Source organism: Pinus tabuliformis, chromosome J (genome assembly GCF_031772625.1).
Source record: "Pinus tabuliformis cultivar Carrire ecotype Pingquan chromosome J, CPIR1, whole genome shotgun sequence".
Classification (NCBI taxonomy): domain Eukaryota; kingdom Viridiplantae; phylum Streptophyta; class Pinopsida; order Pinales; family Pinaceae; genus Pinus; species Pinus tabuliformis.
This window is the reverse complement of record NC_142295.1, coordinates 1,174,743,533-1,174,768,720: the sequence shown is the minus strand read 5'-3', so window position 1 is coordinate 1,174,768,720 and position 25,188 is coordinate 1,174,743,533. Positions and strand designations below refer to the sequence as shown.

Genomic DNA, 25,188 nt, shown 5'->3' with positions numbered 1-25,188 from the left:
GCGACGGTGACTGCATCAGAGATTGTCCAGTTGAGCCAGAATTTCATTTTCACTGTATTGAATATCAGTAAGATAGGCCACTATTTCATTTCGATCATCATACTTGTGGTCCCTGAGGATGTCCAAATCAATTTGGATGTGCCGCAACTGCTCACCAATGGAATCCATAGAAGCAGGGGCCTCAATGTGCCCTGGAGAACGAACTGGATAAATAGCTTTTGTACCCTCTATCCCCTGGTGAGTCAAGTTTGTGGAGGACGAGTTGTGTCCAGGCTCAGGGTGACCTTCCTAGGCATGTTGGCCCCTCCCTCGACAGCGTCAGCCCTGTTGGCGGGGCATACTGAAATTGACAGAGGCTGACGACCCTCTGAGGGTGAAGACCAAAAAGAGTTCGTCGATGGACCCGCAAGAAATAATACAAAACCAAAGACCATGGAACCGCTACCCCAACGGAGAAGATACTGAAAGTCTGACATAATGAGAAATGGAACAAGATGGGCAAGACTACACCTAGACCGAAGAGCTGGACTGGACAGACCCCACCCACAACCCAAGGAATTTACAAGAACAAAAAACACAACCCCGGTTGAGAAGAGGAGTAATTTTAGTGACTTCGACCCAGAACAGACTCCAAGACCACCTACTGAAATTACTAAAGGTCGGGGTATCGCTTTCATGCCATTGTAGACTAGGAGGAATTGTGAACGCTAAGGCCACAACGGATGTGAAATACACAAAGACCACTCAACAAAATAAGCATGCGGAGGATGTGAAATACACAAAGACCTTACCACACGCACCAGAGGGAGGAACCGAAAGCTTCCGAAGACGTGGGGACAACCTATGACCAACAATGGCGTGGATATTATACTAGACACCGTCCTCTCGGGTTCTAGGATCCTAGAGGTAGACTAGTAGACAGAACCAAACCCAAACCAGAAAACCATAGTCACCCATGTCGCTCCTTAGCTAAGGTCGAAACCCTATAGAGCCATCATGGCACTAGACCCAAACACCTCCAAACTCCTCATGACCCAAATTCATCGCCCAAGCTTCCAAACTATAGTGAAATTCTCTCCAGACATCAAATTTAACAATCGGCTACGTGGAATAAATAATCACACAAGGGAATTAATTGCAAGGATGCACATTAAGGAAGAGTTAATACCTGCATGGCGAAGGACCAGGCCCCAAAGGCCGCACTTGAGACATTTGTACCTGGTTTTGATCACCCCCATTGGGAAGAGAGGAGTCAACTTCAAGAAGGTCCTGGAGAGTCTAAGATTCGCCAGGATCTAAATCAGTGGTGCTCAAGGTATCATGCCATGGAGTGGCAAAGTTTCTGTGCTGATTCACCACTCCACAATTGGCCAGCCAATCAACCACTTTGTTTCCAGCTCAGAGGACGTGGCATAATCAAATCTTTCCAAGATATGTTTTATCCTAACCAGTTATGCCTTAAGACACCATTTCTGATCAATTTTGAAGATAGGAGAACCATCAAAGATCTTTTGGGCCATCTCGTCAACCAATTTAGAATCCCCTGTGATATGGATCTTTGAGCAATTCCGATGTAGAGAAAGAGTGGGTCCCTACTCTAAAGCAACAAGTTCAACTACATTGTTTGTAGTGTATCCACAGTAGCTGACATAAAAACTAGTAGGGGAACCCCTAAAATTGTGCAGAATACCACCGTACCCCGTCAGGCCTAGGTTACATTTGAATACACCATCAAAGTTGATTTGAATACAATTGGGAGGAGGTCGAATGAAGACAAATGGGGATCATATTGGAGGATCCCTTATTGGAGAAGAAAAAGGGAGAGTCATATCTTGAGAGAGGTTTAGTGAAAGAAGAATATTTGTCTCATGAGGATAAGTTTTGCAGTCATCAGGAGACCATTTCTCTGTTAGAATTGTCTCCCTTGTATTTTCTTTAGCTATACTCCAGATGGCACTGGAAGGGATCTGTTCATGAAAGATGACACAATTCCTTTTTTCTAGATATTCCAAAGGATAAAACCCAAGATCAGACACCATGCTCTGTTGAAAATCAAGTTTTTGAATCTATGATGGGGCCAATTTTCAATCGTCTCCAAATGTCTTCCTAATGGCGATCAAAGGGGCCAAATAGGCTACCAACCATCTCCCATACTTCTCCAACAATAGGGCATGCATTCAAAAGGTGTTGTAAAGTTTGCTCTTGGTTTCTACATAGGGGGCACTGAGAGGGACCCAAAAAAACTTCATCAAACGAGCCCAAGTAAGGATTCTCTTATGCCCATGAGCCAAAGAAAATGTGCAACTTTGGGCCAGATCTTACCCCCCAGATTTTACTCCAGATTTTTCGTCTTGCCGTGGTTTGGGCTCCAACCTTGATGAGATATGCTTCTTTGAGGGAGAAGGATCCTGATGACGAATATCTCCATCTTAGTTTATCGTGCTCCAAAGAGAAAGGGATACACCTATGCTTGTTGCCAAAGATTCATCCAATCTTCTTGAGGTACCACGAGATGTTAGTCTGAATCAATTTTCCAATGTCTCCGGCGCTGATTATTTGGTTGCTCAAGCCAATAATTGGATACTCGCCCCTCACTTTGGTGCTAAAGAAGGGCTTTTAGAGCCTGAAGGGAGGCATCTCTATCAAAGCGAGGGAGTTGTTGCCACGAGTCCTCCTAGAATAAAGTCGATTTTCCATCCTTAATTTCCCAAAAAAAGTGATCTCAAATAAGGTAGCTATTATGATTGGCCAGGGTCCATATAATAGATCCTAAAGGGAAGGAGTGATCTCGGAGCAACATGCACTGGGTTTTTCCTCGTTCATATTTCTGGAATCATATCCTTTTCCATTTCTTCATGCCACCCTAGATCCACCGCCACCAAAGCTTAGCCCCGAAAGGCGCTTTCAGCTCCTCAGGATCTTGCCGGCCAAGACCCCCTTGGGCTTTGGGGAGGCAGATTTTGTTCGAGGAAACAATGGGCCATTTCTTTTCAAGGGTGGCTCCTTGCCATAATAATTTTCTAAAGATGGAATTCAATTCTCTATATATGCTCTTGGGGGCGGGGAAGGACAGAGAGTTAGTAGAGTGGGATAGCTTGCAAAACATATTTGAGGAGACTAGCACGCCTAGCCAAGTTAAGGACCCTGAATGTCCAGTGTGACAAATTTTTAATACTTTGGAGCATACATCTTTCCAAGGAGCAATGCGGAGAAGATTAGCCAATAGGGGAACACCCAAGTAATTTGAGGGAAGAATCCCTATAGAGAAGCCTAGGATGCGAGCGAGAAAAAGTTGAATAAGATGAGGAGTATTAAAGAAATAAATGTTAGATTTGTCCTTATTAAGGAGCATACCTGAGGCAGCTTCAAATTCCGCAAGGATCCCATCAATCATGACAGCTTCCCGAACCATGGGCTCTCCATACAATATATTATCATCAATGAATTTCTTATGGGTCATAGAAATGTCAATTCCTGGAAGGTGAAGGCCTCTTAGATCATTGTGGAGTTTCACCGCCTTAATTAGATGACTCAGATCCTTTGCAACTATAATGAAAAGGAAGGGCGAAATCAGATCTCCTTGTTTGAGACCCCTGGAAGATCGAAAAGTTGAAGAGGGAGTGTCGTTAACCAAGATGGAAAAGAAAGGGGTCGAGATCATGTAGTGGATCCAACTAAGCCAATCCTCTACAAAACCGAAAGCACACATGACCAAGAGAAGATATGACCAGCTGAGACGGTCATAAGTGTTTTATAAGTCCAATTTTAACAGCAACCCCTGTTTTTTGTGGCGCTTGAGAGAATGAATAATTTCATGAGCAGATACAATGCCATCCAGAATTTGTCGCCCTTCAACAAACCCTGATTGCTCTGTGCTGATAATTTGGTGAAGAATTGGTTTCAACCAACGAACCAGAATAGAGGAGAGGATCTCGTATATCACATTGCACAATGTAATAATCCTAAAACCACTAGGGGTGTTGGCCTCTTTGGATTTAGGAATAGGAATAAGGAAGGTGGCATTTAATCCACACTAGACTTACCTGCACCGACAAGACTGCTCCACGAGATCAACGATTTTGGGGCCCATAAAGGACCAACAAACCTTGAAAAAATTAGAGGTTAACCCATCTGGGCCAAGCACCTTGTTGGATGGAATTGCTTTGACTACAATTTCCACTTCTTCAAATGAGACTAGTCTTAGTAAAGCCTCATTTTGCTCCGCAATCACAAGTCTAGGGATATGACGGGTGATGGACTCGATATCTTAAGTTTGGTCTATATTTTCCTCAGACAGGAGCGATGAATAAAAAGAGATGAGTTCTTGTTCCATATCTTGGTGATTTTCTAGGCAGACCCCCTCCTCGGAAATAAGCGAAGTGATACAGTTGTGTTGCCAGTCACTAATCATAAATCTATGGAAAAACTTTGAGTTCTGCTCCCCCTCTTGAAGCCATTGAATTCTAGACTTTTGCCGCCATAATGCTTCCTCTTGAAGTTGCTGTTCTTTGAGTTGCAATAGTAGGTGACCTTCTTCACTTGCCAATGCCTCGAATCATCCTTCACATATTATTTGCATCTGGATCTTCTCTATTCTTTCCTCCAACTTCCATTTCTCAGTGAATATATCACCAAACTCCTCTAGATTCCAAATTTTAATTTTTAATTTGAGGGCTTTGAGTTTCCTTTGGAAGATTTGCATGCAGGGCCTTGTGGCCACCTCTAGGGACTTCCACCAATCTTCTAATTTACCCATGAAACCCAGGTGTCGTAACCAAAATATTTCAAAACGAAAGGGTTTATTCTTTGGGGGAGAGTGAGAGGCTAGAGTGAGACAAATAAGCCAATGATTTGAGCCAAGAGAAGGCAAGCTTGATGCTTCAATAAATAGATCCTTTAAGAGTAATTCTTCAGACAGAAGGAAGTGATCCAGACAGAAAGCCACCTAGTTTTAGCCACCTCTAATGCTATTCCAAGTATGAAGCTCCAATTTTGTGTTCACATCCGCCAAGTGAAGCTCCTCAATTAGATCATTAAACGTTGTGGAGCTTGGATCTAACAGTTTAACCCCTCCACAATTTTCTTCCAAATTTTGGATTAGGTTAAAGTGTCCCCCTCAGATCCAATCTGAAGAAGCAAAAATGGATAAGAGGGAGTGGATCTCTTTAAGAAAAGGCTCCTTTGCTTTGGGAGTGGAGGGCCCGTAGACTGCTCTTAGGCTATACCACTTTTCAGATCTGATAGGCCGAAAGTTTCCAGACATAGTATAACGGGTGCCAATCTAGTCCTTGCATATTACTTGGGTGGGGTTCCATAGCACTGTGATGCCACCAACCATGCCAATGGCGTTTATCATCATGACTTCATTATTCTTCCAACAATACTGGCTAGCCTCCAATAAATTTTCTACTATCATTTTAGTTTCCTGTAGAATCACAATATATGATTTAACTTTAATTATTTTTGCTTTGAGAGATCAAAGCTTACCTTTGTTGTTGAAGCCCTGAATATTCCAAGAAATAATTTTCATTGAGAGGAGACGACGGATCTGGGAAAATAATCTGTTAGTTGTCCCACTTGTCCCGAATTGAGCAGAAGTTCACCTGCTTCCTTGATTACTTCTCTTGTCGTCTTCCTACCCTCTTTTCCTCGATCATGTATGCCTGGATCTAGGATTGTAAGAGCCAACATACCTCCTTCTTTGCTTGAATTGAGAGGTTTGGGATCTGCCTCCTGTTTTTCCATTCTAACGCTCCATTGGTTGAAGATATTCCCAAAATGAGAAAGATGGTTAGTTGGGATGTCGTTGATGTTATCTTTAAGCCATCCTCTGAAAATGTTAAGCATTTTCCTCTCTTCTGGTCCAAGTCTGTTGTTTTTATCCTCCATCTCCAGAACTCTGCTTGTGTGATTGAGAATCTCCTTCAATCTGCAATCATCTTCTGCAGTTTTCGACACTTTCCTCTTGGGCGGATATTTATCTATTAGGATTGGGCTTTGTCTATCAACTTCCTTGCCAAATGATGTTGTTGAATATTTCCATGATGTGTGATGCAAGAATGTTCATTCCCCACTTTAGATATTCTGCTTGAAGTTCAACAAAGTCCTTTGCCTTTCCTGTTTTCAACTTCTTAATTCCTGTCTCCACTTCGTGTAATGTGAAAAAAATTGTAGTTGTGTTGATCGTGGGAGGAGGCTCATCCTCTGATTCTTTCTCATAGAGTTTTCTTGCATAGTCAAACCATTGATTGATTGTAATATTATTTTCAATTTGCTTCTTCCTTAGTTGAAGTCCATGCCAAAAAAACTTTGGGCTCTTGCCTAGATATATTAACTCTTCTCACCTTGTTTGCATGAACTCATCTTTTTTCCTTTTTAAAATCTGCATATATAATTTAACATTCATCTTCTCCTCTTTTGCCTTTTTCAAGGTTTTCCTAGCCATTTTGCATTCCTCATCAAACCAAGCATTTACAGGAAAACAATTTGATTCAAATTTCCTATTTTTTGCTCTTTTGCACTTGTCAAGTGCACTTTGAATTATATTTGTTAACTCATGGCTATTGAGACTTTGAGAACCACTATTCCCCTTCTAAATTGATCTCCCCAACATTATTTTGAAGATAATGCAATTTTCTTGTGTTAATTTTTTTTTTTTTAATCAATTTTTAAGAACATTGAATTTTCCTCTTATTCTAACCAAAATAACTTTATATAAATTAGATTATAATCTTATTTTAAATACCAACTATACTCTCCAATATTAACTTCATCTATTTGTTAACTCATGGCTATTGAGACTTTGAGAACCACTATTCCCTTTCTAAATTGATCTTCCCAACATTATTTTGAAGATAATGCAATTTTCTTGTATTAATTTTTTTTTTTAAAACATTGAATTTTCCTCCCAAAATAAAATAACTTTATATAAATTAGATTATAATCTTATTTTAAGTACCAACTATACTCTCCAAATATTTATTAACTTCATCTATCAAGTACGGTCATTTATCAAGGTTCTTTCGATGCCGCGTGTTCATATCATAGAATACGGTGTATTTTTTAAATATCTGTTGTGTAAAATTTAAAATCCACAATATATTAACAAGGAAACCATCCGAACAAGACTCTTAAGACTCTGGTGGCTTCTACGACATTCTCCTTCGAATTCAAAACTTTTGAAAGCAATCTGCAGCGCACGAGGTTATAGACATGGCCGGCAACGACATGTCCAACCTTTCAACTGCCAATTAGGCAAGTTAGCAGAAGAATTTATACCGAATGGAGGCAGTCACGACACTTTCGCAAGTTCGCCGTTATCTTCCACGCACGTTAATGGCTTGCGATCTATCAGATTGGCGAATACTTGAAAATAAATGGTTTGCATTTACTTGTCATGTCGCTAAAAGTGGAGGAGCGGATATTTTAGCCTCTGCTAAGAAGAGTGAGAAGGTCTGTGACTCTATCTGTCTTAAATTTGTTATTTATGCTATCCATTATTAAGGTTTTACCCCAGTATGTCACCACTTTAACTTCACACATTGGAATTCTGCTTAATTTATTGTGAGTCTGCTTCTTATTGTTAGTTGCAATAGCTAGAGCGTTCAATTAGTCCCAGAGGTAACAGCAGCTCGTAATGCTTTTAGTGAAGCAGCTTATAATATGCAAAATTTTTAGAACATTAAAGGAAGACATCAGCCAACCTCCTCCTCAAAGCAGTTGGCGGCACCAGATATGGATTTGGTTTTTGCTTTTTTCACCATAATTTTGTGATACAACCAAATTTTGTGATAAATTTTTAGGGAGATTGTGATTTTATAAGGAGATAATAATTTCTTGTTATTTAAAATGTATTTTTTTAATAAAAAGAGTAATAAATGTATTTTTTAATCCATAAATGGATTCAGTGTCCTGAAAAATTCTCAGCATTTTCTTCATATTACAGGGCTAAAACTTACCATTAGAAAAAATCCCTGCCGAGTTGGGGTGACATTGCCTGGAAATATGCCTAAAAAGGGACAAAATCATCGAATAGTTAGACTACGCGTAGGGATTATATTTCCGATGAGCTCCGGAAAAGTACGGTTTTCCGGCATTATTTAAGGGCATGCTACGATAAAAGCTTTTGGGCAAGTGCTGGAGAACTTTTCTTTTACATTTGTCCAATATTGGTATTGGCCACCTGTCCGACGAATGCGAGAAAAATGAATGTCCATAACAAAACAGTGAAATAAAAAATAGAGAGAATTGATTTTAGAAATCACTGGATTTAAAAGAAGAAAGGTTCATTTTCCTACTATTGCTGGGAAAAGACAAATCCCGCAGCATTCTTAAAGTGATTTTCTAAGTCAACACATCATAATTCTGGAAAAATAAACATGACTACATCCTGGTCAATTTGAAAGCCATTTTGTAGAGGTAGGTGAATTAAGATTGATTCTTTTAAGTTTCTCCTGACAAGTTTAAAATGGCCTGGGTGAATTTAATTGCAATGAACGCAATGCAAGCTAGCAACAATCATTTTTCTTCCATGCATTTAGTGTACTCTTTATGAGGAAGGTGCTCCACTTGTGCTATTGCAAGAGGATACATGTTCTATTCCAAATTTCTAGTTGGTTCTTTTATATTTAGGAGTAGAACACTCCACTTGTGTTGTTCCTAATAGAGGAATTTTTTCTCTTCTCATTCTGAATGTTAGATTTTGTTAGCCTTTTGGTTGCTGTAAAAGTGTTTAGACCATGTTATGGGTGTGTTTCATGTGATGTATAGTGCATGGTGAAACCCTAGCCTCTTGTTGTATGCTAATTTCTTAAATTGTTTTGGTTGATTGACATTTTGAGCGCTTACTATAGGTGGATGCGTTTCCTCAAGATATGTGCTAGAGGAGGAATACTTCTTGTGGAGGTAGTTATCTTATATAGTAGTTGACATTTGCTACATGGAAGCATGTTGAGGAGGATGAGTGCTTGATGTAGGAGGTTGAGCTATCTTATGAAGGAGGGCTAGGCATGAGGAGAAAGGGTGCTTGCCCCTAGTAGTCTAGACTCTATATGGTAGTTGACATTTTCTAGATAGAGACATGTTGAGGATGATGGGTGCTTGGTTTAGGAGGTTGAGCTATCTTATGAAGGAGGGATAGACATGAGGAGAAAGGGTGCTTGGCCCTAGGAGCATAGGGATCATGTCGCACATGGGTCGAGGTAGAGCGCATGGCTTGAGGAGTCTTGCTTGGAGGGTGTTCCACTGAAGATTGCTTGTGGACCTAGATACACACAAGTGGAGGAGCGTTGGAGCTTGTCATGGAGAGTGTGTAGCCTTGTGATGAGGAGCGTTTGACATGTGGAGGCTTAGCATGGAATGTGGTCCATTTGGGAGGTGGTGCCCATCCACTAATGGCATGTGTACTCTTTTGTTAGAGGAGCACTCCACTTCTGGACTTAGTCTAGTGACCTAGGCTAGATTGGTGTGGACTTAGTGCACTTTTTTGTTGTTGGCCTTGTTGATTTCTGGTAGCATCGGATGTACTCTAAGTCTCAAATTTTGCAGGGAGGCTTTGGCACATGTATTCCAAAGAACCCAAAAAGTGTTTTGGGAAATTCCACCCATAAATAGTTTTATTAAAACAATTAATTATTTTTAATGGGGCACTAAGTGTAAACTTAGGAAAATAAAATAATTAAAGGGTATTAATATAAACTGTGGGTGTAACTTCTAGAAGAAGACGAGGATCAAGCAAAAATGATCTTAGCCATTGATTAGCTTCTAATCTGGGCCGTTGAATATCAATGAGGAGATTATTTAAGGAGGCTTGAGGGTCATTTGGAAAGACACACAAAGTGAGTTCAAAAGTTCGATTTTCTGAAGCTGGGCAGTTGCCAGGAGAATATCGATAGTGAGCTTTTGCTGTGAGGGGCAAGGATAGTTTGGTTGGAGAGTCTTCTCTAGAGCTGGGATACGCAGCAAAGAGGCAGAGAGATACCAAAAGGAGGTAGCGCAGGACCCAGGAGGGGTTGACGCTGAGCCAGAAGGGCTCATGCAGAGGCAGCGCAATCTTCCAAGCAGAAGTCTGAAAATTTACTGGGGTTTGACGTTCTGAGCCGGGAGGGTTGACGTCAGAGCTCCAGGAGAGCAAATCGATTCCCAGTTGAGCTGATGTAGGGCCCACACAGAGGCAACGCAAAAATAGCTGGGGACACGTTGGTTCAGCTACCGGATCAGCTGAGACTTGCTGGGTAGAGTGAGGTAATTTCACAAATTTCTTCTGTCAGTTGTATTTCTCTGTAACTGGATTGTCGAGAGGGCATCCAAAGTTGTATTCAGAAAACTATTTCATAATAATAAAAATCCTTAGATCTGCTGCACCGGTTTTCTCGCATTGGGTTTTTCTGGGGACATTTGTCCAAAAACAATTGTGTCATTTGTGTGTATCTTTCTCTATTGTTCAGTTTCTTGTTTCGGCATATAATTTAATTGGTGTAGGCTGCAGTGTATGTATTTCGATGTTTGCCATAGGAAACTGCAAATAACTTGTTCATGTAAATCTAACAAGTAGAAGAAATATCATCAGTGTTGCAGTAGGAATTCTCGGGTTTAAGGAATTTTCACATGGTATTAGAGCTAGTGCAGGTGAAGCAAGAAGAACAGTGCCAAAGAACCCAGCGCTGAGTAGAAGAGGGAGATCGAAATAGTTGTAGGAGGTAGCAGTTCGAAACCCTAGAGGGTTTGTGCAGTCCTAGCTAGAGGGCTGAATTGCGAGGTAGTCTCTCTTGGAGTGAGTCGACATAGAGAAGGGCTTCTTGATCGAAATCTTGCCGTGGCAGAGGGAGCAATGCTGAAGCCTCAACGTGAGGAGGAGCTGGTGGGCTACAGTTTTTCTACAGGCCGTTTTGCTGGGCAGAAAGACGTCAGAAGAGAAGAGAAGCACAGTGAGGGAACTTTTCCTCAGTAGATTTCCTGGCGAGAAGTCCGTTCTCTTATTGGTTGAGCAACAACAGTAAGAAGAGGAGCAATTCGACAGTTTTTCGTGGCAGAAATGGCAACCAGTGGCTTGAGAGATTAGGATAGATTGGACAGAGCATCCAACTATGTCATCTGGAAGGCAAGAATGTCATTCCTTCTAGATGAGCATGCTCTCAAGACATATGTCGACAGTGTGGTGGTTGTGCCTGCAGATGCAGATCTGCTAAAGAAGTACCGAGTTGAAATGGTGAAGGCAAAGAGAATGATATTTGACGCAGTGAAGGATCATGTGGTCTGTCACATCGCTAGCAGAGGCACTGCTAAGGAGATGTGGGATGTGTTGTCTACACTGTATCAAGGATCTTCTGAGCAACGAAAGATGTACCTTGAGTAGAAATTGAGATCTTCTCAGATGCAGAAGGGGGAGCACGTGGATCTGTTCCTCACGAAGCTTCAGGAGACCTGAGATGAGTTATCAGCTGTGGGGTCTACACCTCAAGATTCCGAGTTGGTTAGACTGACCCTCAATTCTATCTCAGATGAGTGGCAAGTCTTTGTCCAAAGTATCCTGGGCAGGGTGACTTTGCCGAATTGGGATGAGATGTGGGCAACTCTTAAGCAAGAGGAGTTGAGGAGAGATCTAGTCAAGTGTAAGCTTGACGGAAGCAGCAGTAGTGGGTCGAAGCCCAAGGAGGAGGAGGAGAATGTAGCCCTTGCATCAAAGGGGCAACAGGAGTAGCGGAGACGTAAGAAGGACGTCTTAAAGATAAAGTGCTTCAGGTGTGGTGAGATGGTCACTATGCAACACAATGTCCTCTCAGGAAGAAGGACAAAGATGAGAAGCACGATTCGAAGGTTGCACTTGTGAAGATCGAGGAGGAGTTCGCCATGACAGCTAAGATACCTCTAGGAGGGAGGTGGGTTGATTTGGAGCTGTAGTTCGAAAGAACTATAGATGGGTAGGATCCTTGAGGAACCCACCTCTCGGATCAATTCCTTGCTACGGTAGCCTAGATCAAGAGTAGCATGATGGATTAGTGTTGGATGGTGTCAAGGAGTGTTGGAGAGACAGTTGTAATGGCTAGGAGCGCCAGAGACTGAACAACGCAGCGCAGAGTTGGCAGCAGTGCAAATGGCACAGAGCAGAGGCCAACAGCAACGCAGAAGATTCAAAGGGTTCGCGCAGAGATTAGCAGCAGTCAGGATCCAACATTCACATGGTATCACACTGAACACAGTTAGTTCAATAATTTGGGATTTTTTTCCATCGCTAATGCAGTAGCAACAACAGTCTGCAGTGTAGGGGCAATTGGCAGTGGCAGTGTTAGCAGTGGCACGAATGCAGAAATTCAGAGGGAGTTGCAGTACAGATGCAGTGTTGATAGTGGCAGGGTCAGCAACAGTGCAAATGCAGTATTTGCGCAGAGGTTGGTGGAAAGCATGTCAGACATCAGTAGCGTAGTGGGAGATGTTACAAAACAGAGTGATGCTCCAGCAGGGTGCATTATTAGAGCACATTCCTCACTAAGAGGGAGTGTTGATTTCTGGTAGCATCGGATGTGCTCTAAGTCTCAAATTTTGCAAGGAGGCTTGGGCACATGTATTCCAAAGAAGCCAGAAAGCGTTTTGGGAAATTCCACCCAGAAACAGTTTTGTTAAAATAATTAATTATTTTTAATGGGACCCTAAGTCTAAACTTAGGAAATAGAATAATTAAAGGGTATTAATATAAACTGTGGGTGTAACTTCTAGAAGACGAGGAGATTATTTAAGGAGGCTTGAGGGTCATTTGGAAAGACACACGGAGTGAGTTCAGAAATTCGATTCTCTGAAGCAAAGTAGCTGCCGAGAGAATATTGATAGTGAGCTTTTGCAGTGAGGGGCAGGGATAGTTTGGTTGGAGAGTCTTCTCTGAGCCAGGATACACAGCAAAGAGGCAGAGAGACACCAAAAGGAGGCAGCGCAGGATCTAGGAGGGGTTGACACTGAGCCAGAAGGGCTCACACAGAGGTAGCGCAGTCCTCCAAGCAAAAGTCTGAAAATTTGCTGGGGTTTGACGTTCTGAGCTGGGAGGGTTGACGTAAGAGCTCTGGGAGAGCAAATCGATTCCAGTTGAGCTAATGCTGGGCCCACGCAGGGGCAATGCAGAAATAGCTGGGGACATGTTGGTTCAGCTGCCGGATCAGCCGGGACTTGCTGGGTAGAGTGAGGTAATCTCACAAATTTCTTCTGCCAGTTGTATTTCTTTGTAACTGGATTGCCGGGAGGGCATCTAGAGTTGTATTCAAAAAACTACTGCATAATAATAAAAACCCTCAGATCTGCTGCACCAGTTTTCCCGCATTGGGTTTTTTCGGGGACATTTGTCCAAAAACAACTGTGTCATTTGTGTGTATCTTTCTCTATTGTTTAGTTTCTTGTTTCGACATATAATTTAATTGGTGTAGGCTGCAGTGTATGTATTTCGGTGTTTTCTATAGGAAAGTACAAATAAATTGTTTATGTAAATCTAACAAGTAGAAGAAATATCATCAGTGTTATAGTAGGAATTCCTAGGTTTAAGGAATTTTCACAGGCTTCCCTCAAGGGAGTCTTATAAAGGGAGGAGAAAGCCTTTGTTATCATGAACTATTCAAGTATGTACTTGTAATCTTGATGTACTTGTGTTGGAGTCTTTCTCTTTGTGTGATATAAGAGCTACGAGATTTAGGGTTTGTGTGAAGTAAACCCTAAGAAGACTTGGAGCACTAGGGTTTGTCATGAAGTCTTGGTATGAACTAGACCTATGATTTGCGGGATGGAACCTTTGGGTAGCATCGGATGTGCTCTAGCCACGAAATTTGGTGGAGAGGTTGGGGCACATGAGATCTCCAATACCCAGAAAGGGTTTGGGCAGATTCTAAATAGATCAGGAGATATTAAAATAATTAATATTTTTAATGGAGTAATAAAATATTAATGTGTATTAATATGAATCTGTGTTAGAATGGTCCAAAAGACATGGATCAAGCCAGATCTAATCTCAGCCGTTGATTAGGGACTTAATCTCGGCCGTTGAGATGTCAACAGGAAAAGTATAAGAGGAGGCTTGAGGGTCACTTGGAGGATACACCAGAGTGATCAGTCATTCTATTCTCTAGAGCAGAGTTTGTTAAGAGAGATAGAATTAGTGATCGGGAGATGCAGCTGCGGGGCATTTGCGTACAGAGAGATAGAGAGGCAGAGAGTGCCGGGAGAGCAGCGCAGTAGCCAAGGAGAGTGATGCAGAGCTAGCTACGGCTCATGCAGGGCCACACAGAGGCAGCCAGGAGCTGTGCAGAGCCTTAGAGAGGCCACCGTTATTGACGCAGAGGGCCAGAGGGCTGACACAAGGCATCCTAGGGTTGACGTAGACCCATCCGGGGTGATGTAGGGCTAGCGTGACGCAGAGAGGGGCTGGCGCAATTCAGGGAGAGGCTGATGCTGGGGTTTCTGGGCCAGATTTGTGCTGAGTAGCTGCCGGAAGGATTTTCCGGGGTTTCAGCCAGAAGATTTGTCAGAAATTGAGAGGTGTTACTGCCAAGGAAATTCTCTGTTGGGTAGGCCAGTTTCGACACCCATATTGTACTCTGCTATTGCTTAATAAGAAAACCCTCAGATAGCTGCACCGGTTTTCCCACATTGGGTTTTTCCGGGGACATTAGTCTAAAAATAATGGTGTCATATGGTGTGTTTGTTTCTGTTTCCTTTAGTTGCTGATCTGTAATATGTTGAGCATGCACTAGTGTTTATTTTCAGTATTTACATTGTAAATAACTTGTTAAGGAAAATAACAAGTGGGTAGGAATAAATTAGAGAGAGTGTATGGAGGGTTTCAAACTAAGTAAAATTAGAAACTTCAACATGGTATCAAAGCGTGATTGCAGATCACAGGAGGACTAAAGGACATCAACCAAGTGGAGCAATAGCAGCAGAAAATCGCTGTCCCGAGGTGACAGAAGCTGTTTCTAGCAGAGCAGCAACAAGGAAGGGTGACGCAGTGCCTGCGTCATCAAGGGTGAGCCAGGTAGAGGCAGCACAAAGGCTAAGGAAGGCAAAAGAAGCCTCACGCAGAGCCACGTAGTAGTTGGGAGGGTTGACGCAGTTGGCTGAGGAGGCTGGGTTGTTGGTGCCGGGATTGCACAGAGCCTAGGAGCTCTCATCTTCAGGTTGTTGGGGTTTAGAAGGTTGCAGGAATATTGCAGAGTGGAGCTGGTGAGGTACTGTAGTCAGAATAGTACATGAGAGATCAAGGCCAGAGGAGTTGTTGGTGGATTTGGTGACTCAAGTAGTTGGTGGATTTGGTGGATTTGACAGACTCAAGTGGATTTGGTGGTCTTTGCTGATTAGATGAGTCTTTCTTATGCCAGACATTATTATTATTTCTAGGTTGGAAAGTTTGTGCCTGAGATCTTTCCATTTGGACCAACCTAGCTTACATGGCACTCATTTCCTTAGCATTATTAGATATCGACTTTGTTTGATTAAGTTCCATGCTTTCAAGTTTCTGCATTAGTATTTGCATAGGGTCATCATCAGATTCATTGGATTCTTTTGATTTACTTAGACCCTCATCAAAACTTGAAATTTCAATCTTCCCAGATGCTTTCTTATCCTTTTCAATTTCCTCAGCTAAAACCTGGGCAACCTTATAATCATTAGTTTTAGCTCGCCTCAACTCATAAGAAGTATCAACATCAAAGGCATCAACATAAAAATCCAAAAGAGACCTGGCAAGAGGTCTATAATCTTGAGGTAATTCTTTAATAATACCATTAAACCTCTTATTAAATTCCTCTACGGTTTCATTTTCTTTCTTCTCTATGATGTTGATAGCTTTAACTAGATGTCTTTCTTCTCTTTTGTCTCCATACTTGTCCTTAAAGGCATTAATAATCGATTGCAATGAATTAAACAAATTATCAGGCTTTTCTAAAAACCAATCCAGAGCATCTTCCTCTAAGGAAAGAACAAAGAGGTTCATTTTCACATCTTCATCATTATAGTCAGCACCTCCAGCGTATTTACCCAACCAAGAGCTAAAAGATTTTAGATGAGTTGTAGCAGTAACCACATTATTTCCTTGGAAGGAAGGCAACTTGTCAAGGCCATTGTTATGAAGGTCATTTGGATAACCTTGAATGTTAGCAAAATTACAAGGAAGGAATAAGTCCATGATGTCTTACTGAAAGGGAAAAGGAGGGGCCAAATGGATGCTAGAGAGAGAGATCCTTGCTCAAGAAAATCAATAGATCCACAAGAAGCGAGCTTCTAGCAGAAATTCTTGAAAAAAATGAAAGAAGTGGAGTCGCCACTTGAACATGAATCTAGCTCCAACATCCAAAAGGCAAATATTAAAAGGTTAGTTAGCGAAAAGCAACTGGATATCAGGGAGGGCTTCTTGTCTGAGAAACAATGGATGAATAAGTGGAGTCGCCACTCAAACAAGAAACCAACCGAAATGTCCAAGTGCTAAAGGTGCAGATAGAGAATATGAAAGGATTAGTGAGAGGAAAAAGATAAGGTGATGAAAAGATGAAGAAATATAATGGCGCCAGAAAATGTGGCATTGATGGGATAAGAAATGATGAAAGATTGAGAAGATAAAGATGATTAAGACAAATGTCGCAAAGCCAAGGTCCAATAAATTGGTCCCTGACAACGATGCCAAAAAATGTTGTCGCACAGAATGTCTAGGCACTCCGACAACGGCTCAGATCGGGGGCTATTACACTGATCCCCAATCACTCCGTTTGAGTTGTCTCCCAATAGCAAACTAAGGGGGATAGACCCTATCGAAATGGAAAAAGGAAAGATTAGTTGGGAACCAACGAACTTGGGAGACATAACTAAGCAACCAATGCTTGTTTTAAATTGCGCAAGATTTTAAAGATTCAAAATTATTTGAAGAAAGTGATACCAGTGCTTTGTGGAGTCAACTATCTTGCGAAGAAAATAAGGTTCAAGTAAAGGATGAGAAACTGCTGCTGAAAAGACTAGACTGTTTCATATGCAAATGCAAAATTTAAAACTATGTGAAATGCAGGGACTTGGTTAATTTTAGTTAAATGAAGGCCTAAAATCATTTATGAAATATGTCGTAAATGTTACTTAAGGCTCAGAAAGGTGGGATCTAAATGTGAGTGCATTTACTTATACCAGCACTGCAAAATGTAAAATCTGCACAAATAATTACTGTAATGTACAATGGACTGAAATGTAAAATGCTGGAATAAAACACCTTTTAATTCAAAAATTCATTTGTATGAAATACTCAATCAAGATCATTAGGTACATAAGTAAAACTAGATTAGTGCTACTTGCATAAACATGTAAAAAACAAGTGAACTTCAGAAATTAAACTAAATGTTTTAAACTCATATCACATTAATAAAATATCAGTCTAGTAATTTGCTCTTATATCAAATGTTAAAAGCAACAATATATTCTAAAACAACAGTCCTGTAACCATGCAATATTTAGAATTTCTATGTATAACAACATAAAATTTTAAATGACAAACTGATAATTACAATTCAGAAAATTTCAGAGTTTAATTCTTTCTGATCTATTGATGTATTTGATCTAAAAAACTTAGAAATAAACCACTGAACAACAATAAAACAATTTTCATAAATTTGTTTGCAAAAGTTACTGAAGCTAACTTTTATTTCTGCAATTATACAACAGTAAAAATGTAAATTAAATCTGCTGCTAAATTCAGAAAATTTCTGAGTTTAATTCTTTTTGATCTATTGATGTATTTGATCTAAAAACTCAGAAAATTACTGAAAAAACATTGAAATAATATTAAGAAAATAGCATGCAAAAGTTTCTAAAAGTAATTATGTTTTTGAAATGTAATGCAGTCAAAGATGCAAACTAATTTGCTGCTAAATTTCAGATAACTAAAATTTTATGCTAGTATTAATCTTGCTTTCAATTAGATCAATGAAAGAGGTAAGGGTTTAGAGGATGTGCACCAGTCAGCCCCTAGGTTTAAACAAATTTTGCACAATATTTAGAAATAAATTTGAAATTTTAAAGAGGCACAAGCCCAAGAAAAATCTTGTAAGTAAGATATTGTATAAAATGACTTTAGAAATTAAAAAGACAGTGGGCTCTTTTAGATTCTGCAAACTGAGAGTCAGTTGGTCCAATTGAGGACTTCTCCAAACGCCCAAAACTTGAATGATAACTTCTGCACACTTAGATCTAATTGTTAGATTAATAGAGATTTAAAAATCATCATAAAATCATCAAGAAATAGAGATACTTGCTACTTCTATAAAATCAAAATGATATTCTAAAACCCTAGAAATATATGTAAGATACCTGTACACAGATCAATCCTCAAAGGCTATTAACTAGCAAATGAAAATAAAAGAAACAAAATATTAAGAACAATATTACCACATAAATCCGAAATAGGAACACCACGATCTGAAACCACAAAGTCTTTGCGTTTTATTAACTAAAAAAAGTTACAAGAGTTTTCTTAGAGCAAGTACATGATTCAGAAATCGGATCCAAATAATGGAGAGAACTCCCTAATTTATAGAAAAAATCTCCAATGGTTAGTTGGCTTGATCCTCGTCAAAGCAATATCAACCGTTGATAAAGATCAAATGATCTTTTAATCATCACTGTTGAAATAAAGTTACTTTTTGAGGAAATTCAAATTTCACTTTTAATTTTATTTTAATTATTCAAAAATGATTATTTTGAGTTTATTGCCACAAAACGTTGACTTTGACTTAACTACTATGAGCCAAGGGTTCAAAATATCTTGAAATTTTCAATATTCCTTTGGTTGGGGATCTCAAAAAATTAAAAACTTTAAAACCCACAAATTTTAAATGTTGGAGAATTTAATTTTTCTTGGGACCTAAATTAATTAAATTTCTGGCTTTAACATTTTAATTTATTTTAGCCAGAAATTTTAATTAATTGACTCATGAGGGGATTATTAATTTTTCCAACCCTCTAGGATTTGATGAGAAGCCCACTGAGGTGTGGAGCATGAGAGCAAAGAGCAAAGAGCGGAGAGCGAACAACTAGGGTTTCAGATTACTGCAGGGGTTGATCTCCATGAAAGAACGCAGAGGAGGGAGCTCCACTCCCTCCTATAAGGAGGCCGTGGCCAACAAGGGCAAGAAACCTCTAGAAAATGTCAGAGGTACTGTTGAGGAAGGAAGAAGAAATATGGAAGAGGAGAAAGATGGCACCAAAATGAAGGAGAATAACAGCACAAAAGACAAGGAGGAAGATGACAAAAATCAGGGAACAAAAGACAAAAGACAAAAGGGACCTTGTAAACCCAAAGCAGAAATCACTCCCAGAGTAGTTTTAAATGATCCGACGCTGCAGGCGCACAGGGATCACATGCGGACTTATGCTATCATCTGTAAATTCATGGGACTATGGCCCACTGAAAAAGCTTTACAAACATGGATCAAATACCACTGGAAACCTAAAGGGAGCATTGACCTACATCTTGGGTCAAAGGGATTCTTCACTGTGGTATTCACAAATATTGAAGATAAAGACAGAGTGTTTGAAGGAGGGCCCTACTTTTACGCAGCAACAGGTCTCTATATGTGGCCATGGATGATGAATTTTGTCCCGGAGCGTGAGACTTTTACTTCGGTCTCGGTCTGGGTAAGACTCTATTCTCTACCTCTTGATTACTGGCAAACTGAATCGTTAGCTGCCATAGGCAATAAATTAGGTCATTTTGTCAAAGCTTCTGAAGCCACAAGAAGGGGAAAATATACTTCCTTTGCAAGGATATGTGTGGAGATGGATCTATCCGGAGCTCTGCCGGATGAGGTAATCTTGGAGGTTTTTGATGAAGAATGGGTGCAAACAATAGACTACGAGCATATTCCGTTCAGATGTCACAGATGCCATGAACATGGGCACCTACTCAGAGACTGCCCTCTCAGTAAAGTAGAGAACAAGAGCAAAACTAATACAATGAAAGACACTGACAACTTTCACAAAGTGGTACACAGGGGAAAAGGCGGCAAAAGAGGGCCTAAGCAACACCAAAAGGAAGGACAACAGGTCAGTCAGAACCAATTCCAAGTTCTTGAAGAGGATGAAGAAATAATAACAGAAGACCAAACAATGGGAGGAAGTCCTGGGGAGAAGGAGAAAGAAGAAAACCGGAAACAAACACAGGATATTGATAAACAAAAAGAGATGATGATGAGTGATACAGAACCGGAGATGGATCAGGAAATGACCCAGAGTGAGATGGAACTGGAGGACCATGAGCTATAGGAGATTCTTGACAGAGAACACCTAGATCTGGAAGGGTTCTTGATTCAGGGAACTATGGGTGGGGTAGAATCGTTACCTCAAGAAGAGTTCAATAGAATACAACAGTTGTTTTTATGGAAAACTCAGGCTAAGGGTTTGGAGGGGGGAAAAACATTGACAGGCAGAGTAATGAAGGTGTGAAAACGATGAAAACTACTCCAGGCTTAGCACCTAGAAACCCAGGAAAGAAAAGAGGCAGGAAAAAGCAGAATGAGCTATTGATGGAATGTGGAAAGCTTATGATAGATTTAGGTAAGATGAAAGATCTAGCCAGCTACTCCTTTACAAATCTTTAAGTATGAAGTTCACATCTTGGAATATCAGAGGTCTAGGTAGTAAAAGAAAACAGAGAATGCTTAGTAATAGAATGAAACAAGTAGCTCCGGATATAATTTTTATCCAAGAAACGAAATGTTCCATTCAAAAGTTAAGACAAATACATAGCAAATGGCTAAGTAGATTTGAGTTTCTAGAAGTCAAAGCAGAGAATACAGCAGGGGGCATACTCACTCTCTGGAACCCCCAAAGAATTGGCATAATAGATGCTGAGGCATCTAGGAATTATTTATCAGTGGTTATTCAGCCTGTAGGAGATAGGGATACCTATCTAGTCACGAATGTTTATGGCCCTCAAAGAATAGATGATAAACTCAGGTTCATAGATTCCCTTGTGGATCTCAGGGATAGACATGCAGGGATACCTTGGATCATGGGAGGGGACTTCAACATGATCAAATCACTTTCGGAGAAAAAAGGGGGAACCAGAGCTCTAAGTAAAGACTCTTCAGCTTTCCAAATCTTTACAGATAATATGAAGCTAGTTGATATTGAAACAAACAATGGCCTCTTCACTTGGAACAACAAAAGAGGAGGAGAGTCTCATGTAGCCTCCAAGTTAGATAGATTCATTATCTCGGAGGACCTTATGCTCATAGATAAGGAAATAATAGCGAGAGTTCTTCCCTTTGGAGGCTCAGATCACTGGCCGGTTCAAATGGAAATCCAGGGCATAGGTACCCCCAGGAATAGACCTTTCAGATTTGAGAATATCTGGCTTTCCCACCCAGAATTCATCAACAATATTGAAAAATGGTGGGCAGAAGATTTGCAGATTCAGGGAACAAGAATGTTCCTTCTACACAAAAGATTAAAGCACATCAAGCTTAGGCTTAAAGATTGGAACAAGAATGATTTTGGCAATATTTTTGTTGAAAAGAAATCTGTGGAAAATAAAATGCAGGAACTCAATCAAGCCCTGATTAAGGAAGGCTTTGATAAAGACAAAAGTGATCAAGTCGAGAAACATCATCAAGACTGGGAAAATTTGTGTAAACAAGAGGAAATATTTTGGAGACAAAAATCTAGAGTTCAATGGCTAAAAGAAGGAGAGCGTAACACTAGATTTTTCCACAGATCCACCATGGCGAATAGAGCTCACAACAGGATCTCTTCGATCAAGGACAAGGACGGGCAGATTCATATCTCCCATGAGAACATAGAAGCTGTGTTAGTTCAGCACTTCCGAGGCATAGCGCAGGAAAACAATCCAGAAAGAGAACATTTCATCAGGGACTTAACCAGCCATATACCTAAGCTAGTGTCTAGAGAGGAAAATTTCAATCTTAACAGGCCAGTGACTGAAGAGGAGGTCAGTGAGGTCCTCAAAGATATGCAGAACGACAAAGCACCAGGCCCGGATGGCTTTAATGTGGATTTCTTTAAAGCTTGCTGGAATATTGTTAAACATGATATTTTGAATGTAGTGGAGGACTCCAGGTCGAACATAACTATTTTGAAGGTGCTCAATACCTCCTTCATCTCCCTGATCCCTAAACAGGACAATGCTCAAACACCAGAAAGATATAGACCCATAGCTTTATGCAATGTGGTATACAAGATAATATCCAAGGTAGTGGCCAATAGACTCAAACCTCTGCTTCCTTCTCTAGTTTCAGGGGAACAATCTGGTTATGTAGAAGGCAGACAAATTCTAGACAACATCATTCAAGCTCACGAGGTGGTCCACTCGTTAACAAGCAAGAGAAAGGCTGGAATGATCATGCAACTGGATATAGCCAAAGCTTATGATAAAGTGAACTGGACCTATATCAGAAAAGTGCTTATCGCGTTTGGATTTGATCATAACTGGGTCAGATGGGTCATGGCCCTGGTGACTTCATCCAGCTTTTCTATATTGGTTAATGGCTCTCCCTCTGAGATTTTTCTTCCTTCAAGAGGCCTCAGGCAGGGAGATCTGCTCTCTCCCTTTCTCTTCATCCTCATGATGGAAGGACTTGGTCGGGCTATCAAGCATGCTAAAGTAACGGGTAAAATTAAGGGCCTTCAACTATCGGAGAATGGACAGGCTTTGACTCATCAACAATTTGTAGATGATACCATGTTACAGGGAATCCCCACAGTCAAGGAGGCTCTAGCGTACAAACAAATACTGAATAACTTTGCCATGGCTTCAGGTATGGAAGTTAATCTTGCCAAATCAAAAATCTTTTTCTTTAATACCAATATTGCTATTCAGAGAAATATCTCTAGAATTCTAGGCTTTCAAAGGGATTCCCTCCCTTCAAAGTATTTGGGAGTTCCTCTAACTGCTAAACCCTTGCACAAGAGCATTTGGGAACCATTGATCAATAAGATGCAGGATAAAGTCAGAAAATGGACCATCAGATCTTTAAATCTAGCTGGTAGGTTGGTGCTGACAAAGGCTGTGCTCCAATCAATCCCAGTTTTCATGCTATCAGCACTCCCAACACCAAAAGGAGTCTTGCAGCAATTTAGAAACATCCAAAGAGACTTTCTTTGGGGTAAAGAGGAAACAAGGAAGAAATGGGCAGGATAAAGTCAGAAAATGGACCATCAGATCTTTAAATCTAGCTGATAGGTTGGTGCTGACAAAGGTTGTGCTCCAATCAATCCCAGTTTTCATGCTATCAACACTCCCAGCACCAAAAGGAGTCTTGCAGCAATTCAGAAACATCCAAAGAGACTTTCTTTGGGGCAAGGAGGAGACAAGGAAGAAATGGGCCTTAGTTTCATGGGAAAAAATCTGTAAACCCAAGAACCACGGGGGCCTAGGCTTGGATGATTAGGAGATTCTCAGCAATGTTTTAGGGGCCAAATTATGGTGGCGTTGGGTTAAAGATCCAAAAGCTCAATGGGCAAGTATCTGGAAAGAAAAATATGCCAGCCCTTGGCAGACTACTGATCTCATAAGGATGTCTGGAAATATAAAGGGCTCATACATCTGGAACAAGGCCTGGGAGAACAGAGGCTTAGTACAAAAAAATAGTTTCTGGGAAATCAGAGAAGGAGATCTAGCTCTATTTTGGGAGGATAAATGGCAACAAGAACCAACACTGTTAAAAGAGGACTTTTTGGACCTTAAGCACGAGATAGATACCCAAGGATTAATAAAGGTAAAAGATTTTTGGGATCATACTCACAATACAGGAAAGTGGAGAACCTGGAGAAACATAGATTGCAGGGATGATAGACCCCTGAATACAAAAGCAGAGGCTCTTATGAGAATATTGGAACAAAGGATGATTTTAGTAACTGGGGGGCAGGATCAACTAAGATGGGGCAACAATAAAGAAGGCACCTTTAATCTTAAGGAAGCAAAAGGTATTCTCCTTGAGCTGGATTCCCTTGCTCCGGATAGGATCTGGCAGAACCTATGGAGACACCAAGGTTGGATGAAGATCAAACTCTTCATGTGGCTGGTTCATCACAAGAAAATCTTGACTTGGGATAATATTAGGAAGAGGGGTGTACTGGGGCCTTCCAGATGCCTGCTCTGTGAAGCTCAAGAGGAAACAATGGAACATCTTCTCAATGGCTGCATTTTCACCTCCAGGTTATGGGATACATTTGCCACCATTTTCCAACAAACTGATAGGGACAAAGGGAGTATCACCAACACCCTAAGCAGTTGGAGAAGAAATTTTTCGGGTAATGAATTTCTTAACTCTGCTTGGGCTCTAATGCCAGGCTTCATTATATGGAATGTTTGGAAAGAAAGGAACAAGAGAATCTTCAAAAATGAAAAGAATCCCTCTCTTCGCCTGTTTGAGCAGATCTTAAAACAACTTAAGGAAACGGTCGGCACCATAGTGCGGAATCACCCCATAAATCCTCCCTCAGAGGCTGAAATGAGAATTCTCAGGCAGCTGGGTATGCAGGGGCTCATCCCACAAGGCCTGGATAGGAAAGTAATCAAAATGGAAACTGAGAAGGAATTCTGGCATCCTCCCCTAAAAGGTTTTCTGAAATACAACATAGATGGAGCGTCAAAAGGCAACCCGGGAACTGCAGGTTTTGGAGGGGTTCTACGGGATGAAGCAGGAAGCATTCTCTTCCTCTTCCATTGTCATTTAGGAAGAGCCACTAACAACATGGCGGAATTAATGGCTTTGGAGCAATGCCTAGAGTTTCTGAAGCAGGATAACTGTCTAAATGTGATTATAGAAGCCGACTCTGAGTTAGTCATTAACTCGGTCAAAAGAATTAGCTGTGGAACAGTGCCGGAGAAAGTCTCAAAACACTGGAGGCTAATCCGTGTCTTCCAAAGAATTCAGGGTCACCTCCAAGGACTACGCACGGTAAGTTTCAACCATGTGTGTAGAAAGGCCAATAAACTGGTGGATATTCTGGCCAACCAAGGTGTGAGCTGTAATGAAGGCAGAGTTTCGATGGGGTGGCAAGTAATGCCTCAGTGCAGCCTTAAAGTACTTTGTCACAACCAAGCGGAAGAGGATAGGGAAGTGTTTCGAAACAAAGCCATGGGGGCAAGGTCACAATGATTAGATCTCTGTATGCAACACTATTTTTGGTCAGACTGGTCTTTGGAGGGAGGCAGGCCTCTGT

At 40.8% G+C, this 25,188-nt stretch overlaps 1 protein-coding gene across 3 annotated transcripts in view; it reads left to right on the top strand.

Annotated features, from left to right (window-relative positions):
* The window catches only part of LOC149231267 (pentatricopeptide repeat-containing protein At4g21190-like), a 187,711-nt gene that overhangs the window by 8,805 nt on the left and 153,718 nt on the right, over nt 1-25,188 (top strand). The window contains exon 1 of one of the 3 annotated variants that reach the window (XM_089379140.1): nt 7,098-7,452. The exons of 1 other annotated variant lie outside the window; for it this stretch is intronic. In XM_089379140.1, the coding sequence (XP_089235266.1) occupies nt 7,282-7,452 (171 nt within the window). In that variant the 5' untranslated portion in view covers nt 7,098-7,281. Of the gene's footprint in view, nt 1-7,097; nt 7,453-25,188 lie in introns of those variants that run through there. One more of the 3 variants, XM_089379141.1, reaches the window with a different exon arrangement.